Raw genomic sequence first — 2,409 nt, 5'->3', positions numbered from 1 at the left:
ACAGTTGGCCCTGCATTCCTCCCTCTCCGACTCTCTCTCACCCTCTCCTTTAAACTTCTCCCTCCCTTTGTTTCACAGTGAACCACTTCTGTCCTTCCTTTCTGCTCACTGTTACTCCATCAACGTGCCTTGCAGTCCCCATCTCCATTTATTTTTAGGATAAAATAAAGAGATAAAAGTGTGGGAGCTTAGGGGGAGAAGCAAAGACGGGAACCTGATGAGAATTAGCAAGAAGAGAGTGAAGAAGTGAGCAAAAAAAAAAAAAGCTCGGGGGTGGATCTAGGTGGAGATGGGGGGGTTGATTTCAAGTTTAGCTGCTGCCACTCAGGTTTTGTTTTTTTCTGACTTTATTCTTTTTTTAAAAAAGAACCTTCCCTGAGATGAGAAGAGGTGAGGAGAAGGAAGTTGGGGAAAAAAAGAGAAATGAGTTCCACATGTTTTGAATCTGTAGGGTGACATGGTAGGTGAGGGAAAATAAGACATCACAGTCCTCTCCACCAGTCTGGATGACATGCCCACCCTCGAAAAAAGTGCCAAACAGAGAAAAGGTTAATAAGAGTTTCCCAGGCCTCGTAGGCTGACTCTAAAAGTTAAATCTTCCAATGCTTTGCTTAAATCGTTGGGGCATTAACTATAAATAAATGTGATTCAGTGTCAAACTGAACACTCGCTCACTTTTTAATTTGACAGGAACATAAAAAAAAAAGTATTTGGCATTTTTAGACCTGCCATAGATTAATGACAGTGTATATAGTGCAGGGAGAGACATAGCATAACAATGTCATCATCTATTATTTGCTGGCTGGGGCCAGAGCCAGACGTGCTCTGAACTTTTGCCGTGGAAGATGATCCCTCATTCTGCAGAACTATTTCAAAGCTCCGGAAATCCAGGCTTGTGCCAGCAGAGGGCTGCCGCTGGAGAGCCAGGGAATGAGAGCAGTCTGAGGTTTTCTGTTCATGAGTGAACAGAAAGGGGGGTAGAGAGAAGATGTGCGTTCCTCTTTAGGCACCGAGATGCTGCCACTACTTTTATGAATCAGTTTAACTAGTCAACCCACAGCGACTCTAGGTTATAAATGAACAGGGACGACACCTTTTGAACAACGTTCTATCTAAGGTCAACATTCCTCCAAACGCAGATTAGCTGCATTATAATGCCATGATGCTAAAAAACAGAGAAAGTTCGACAGAGCGGTGGTCATACCTGTATCCTTTCTCCATAACTTCCATCGCCCTCCTGGACAGGGGGGCCCTGTGCACCCTGGCTGACAGTCCAACCAGCGCTTTGGTTTTGAAATCACAACTCCACTCCTCCTCTTCGTTCAGCGTGGACAGGTATCCACAGACAACCTCCAGGTCGCCCAACCCGCTGGAGGTGACATGATTGGGGTTCTCTCCCCCCGTCCTCACGTACTCCAGGTAAATGTCAGAGGTCAGGAACATCTGGTACGCGCTGTCCTCCATGTTGGTTTGGATCTCGGTTTGCGCCTGGTCGAACATGGCAGAGTCGATGTGCTGCTTCTTGATATTATCCCGAATGAAGGTCTTAGTCGCGGGTTTGAGCAGTTTAGCGACTACGCTGTTGTTCTCGATGTAGCGCTTGTAAATTGCTTTGGCGGCTCTCTGCGTTTTGGTATCCTTGAGGTCCATTTGCCTGAAGCCATTGCAGGCGAACCAGAAGTCCAGCGCGTCCACGCACTTCTCCCGCTCCAGGAATGTCCTGAAAAGAAGAGCGCCGTCCTGGTCCCCGAGGAGAGAGTGCAAAGACTTTGTCCACCGGGATAGCGGTGAGTCCGGGGAGGCGCTCCCCTCTGGCTCCCCCAGACCATCCTCGTTCCTTCTCGCTGAGGAGCCAGGAGAGCCGAGCAGAACCGATTTGGGGGGTTCCGCGGTTGTCATCATTGCGACTTTGCCGGGGTAGCAGGGCGCATCGCCCTCCTCCCCAGGCACCGGGGGTCTAGGGGCATCTTCGCGAAAACTACTGGCGATATGATCCATGAGCACCCGGCTCATGGCTCCGACGGCAGCAGGAGAGGGAGCCCGTGTGCTGTTCTCCTCCTCTGAGCTTCTACTGTTATCTCCTCTTTCTCATATGTCAGCGGGGGAGCTTCTCTCCGGCTGTCCGTCTTCTCCCTGGAACACAAAGTATTGATCTAATCAAAGGAAGGCCCGCCCCAAACTTCAAAGGGGCAGAGAGGCAGTAAGAGTCTTTCACAATCCCTCAAATGACTTTTGGGCAGAAACACGGGCTAAATCGTTCAGATGTGACAAATCAGAAAACGCTGCTGCAGCGTTACGTAAACAGAACTCTTTCAGTCCGAGGATCTGTGAACAAAATAAACAAATCTAAGAGCTATTTCACACATAAGCTGGCGATGAGAGATGGCACTCGGAGTGATGCCTTCCCTG

The 2,409-nt window shown here is 49.1% G+C and overlaps 1 protein-coding gene across 4 annotated transcripts in view; it reads right to left on the bottom strand.

Moving 5' to 3' along the window:
* Positions 1-2,409, bottom strand: part of axin2 (axin 2 (conductin, axil)) — a 16,057-nt gene that overhangs the window by 11,189 nt on the left and 2,459 nt on the right. For 2 of the 4 annotated variants that reach the window (XM_008329811.3, XM_017040723.2), the window contains exon 2: positions 1,205-2,133. In XM_008329811.3, coding sequence (XP_008328033.1) covers positions 1,205-2,013 — 809 coding nt within the window. In that variant the 5' untranslated portion in view covers positions 2,014-2,133. Of the gene's footprint in view, positions 1-1,204; positions 2,134-2,409 lie in introns of those variants that run through there. The other 2 variants (XM_025064674.1, XM_025064675.1) reach the window with 1 other exon arrangement.

The sequence above is a fragment of the Cynoglossus semilaevis genome, chromosome 17 (assembly GCF_000523025.1).
Source record: "Cynoglossus semilaevis isolate Cse_v1.0 chromosome 17, Cse_v1.0, whole genome shotgun sequence".
Classification (NCBI taxonomy): Eukaryota; Metazoa; Chordata; class Actinopteri; order Pleuronectiformes; family Cynoglossidae; genus Cynoglossus; species Cynoglossus semilaevis.
Note: the sequence above shows the minus strand (reverse complement) of the source record. Positions and strands in the feature narration are given on the sequence as shown.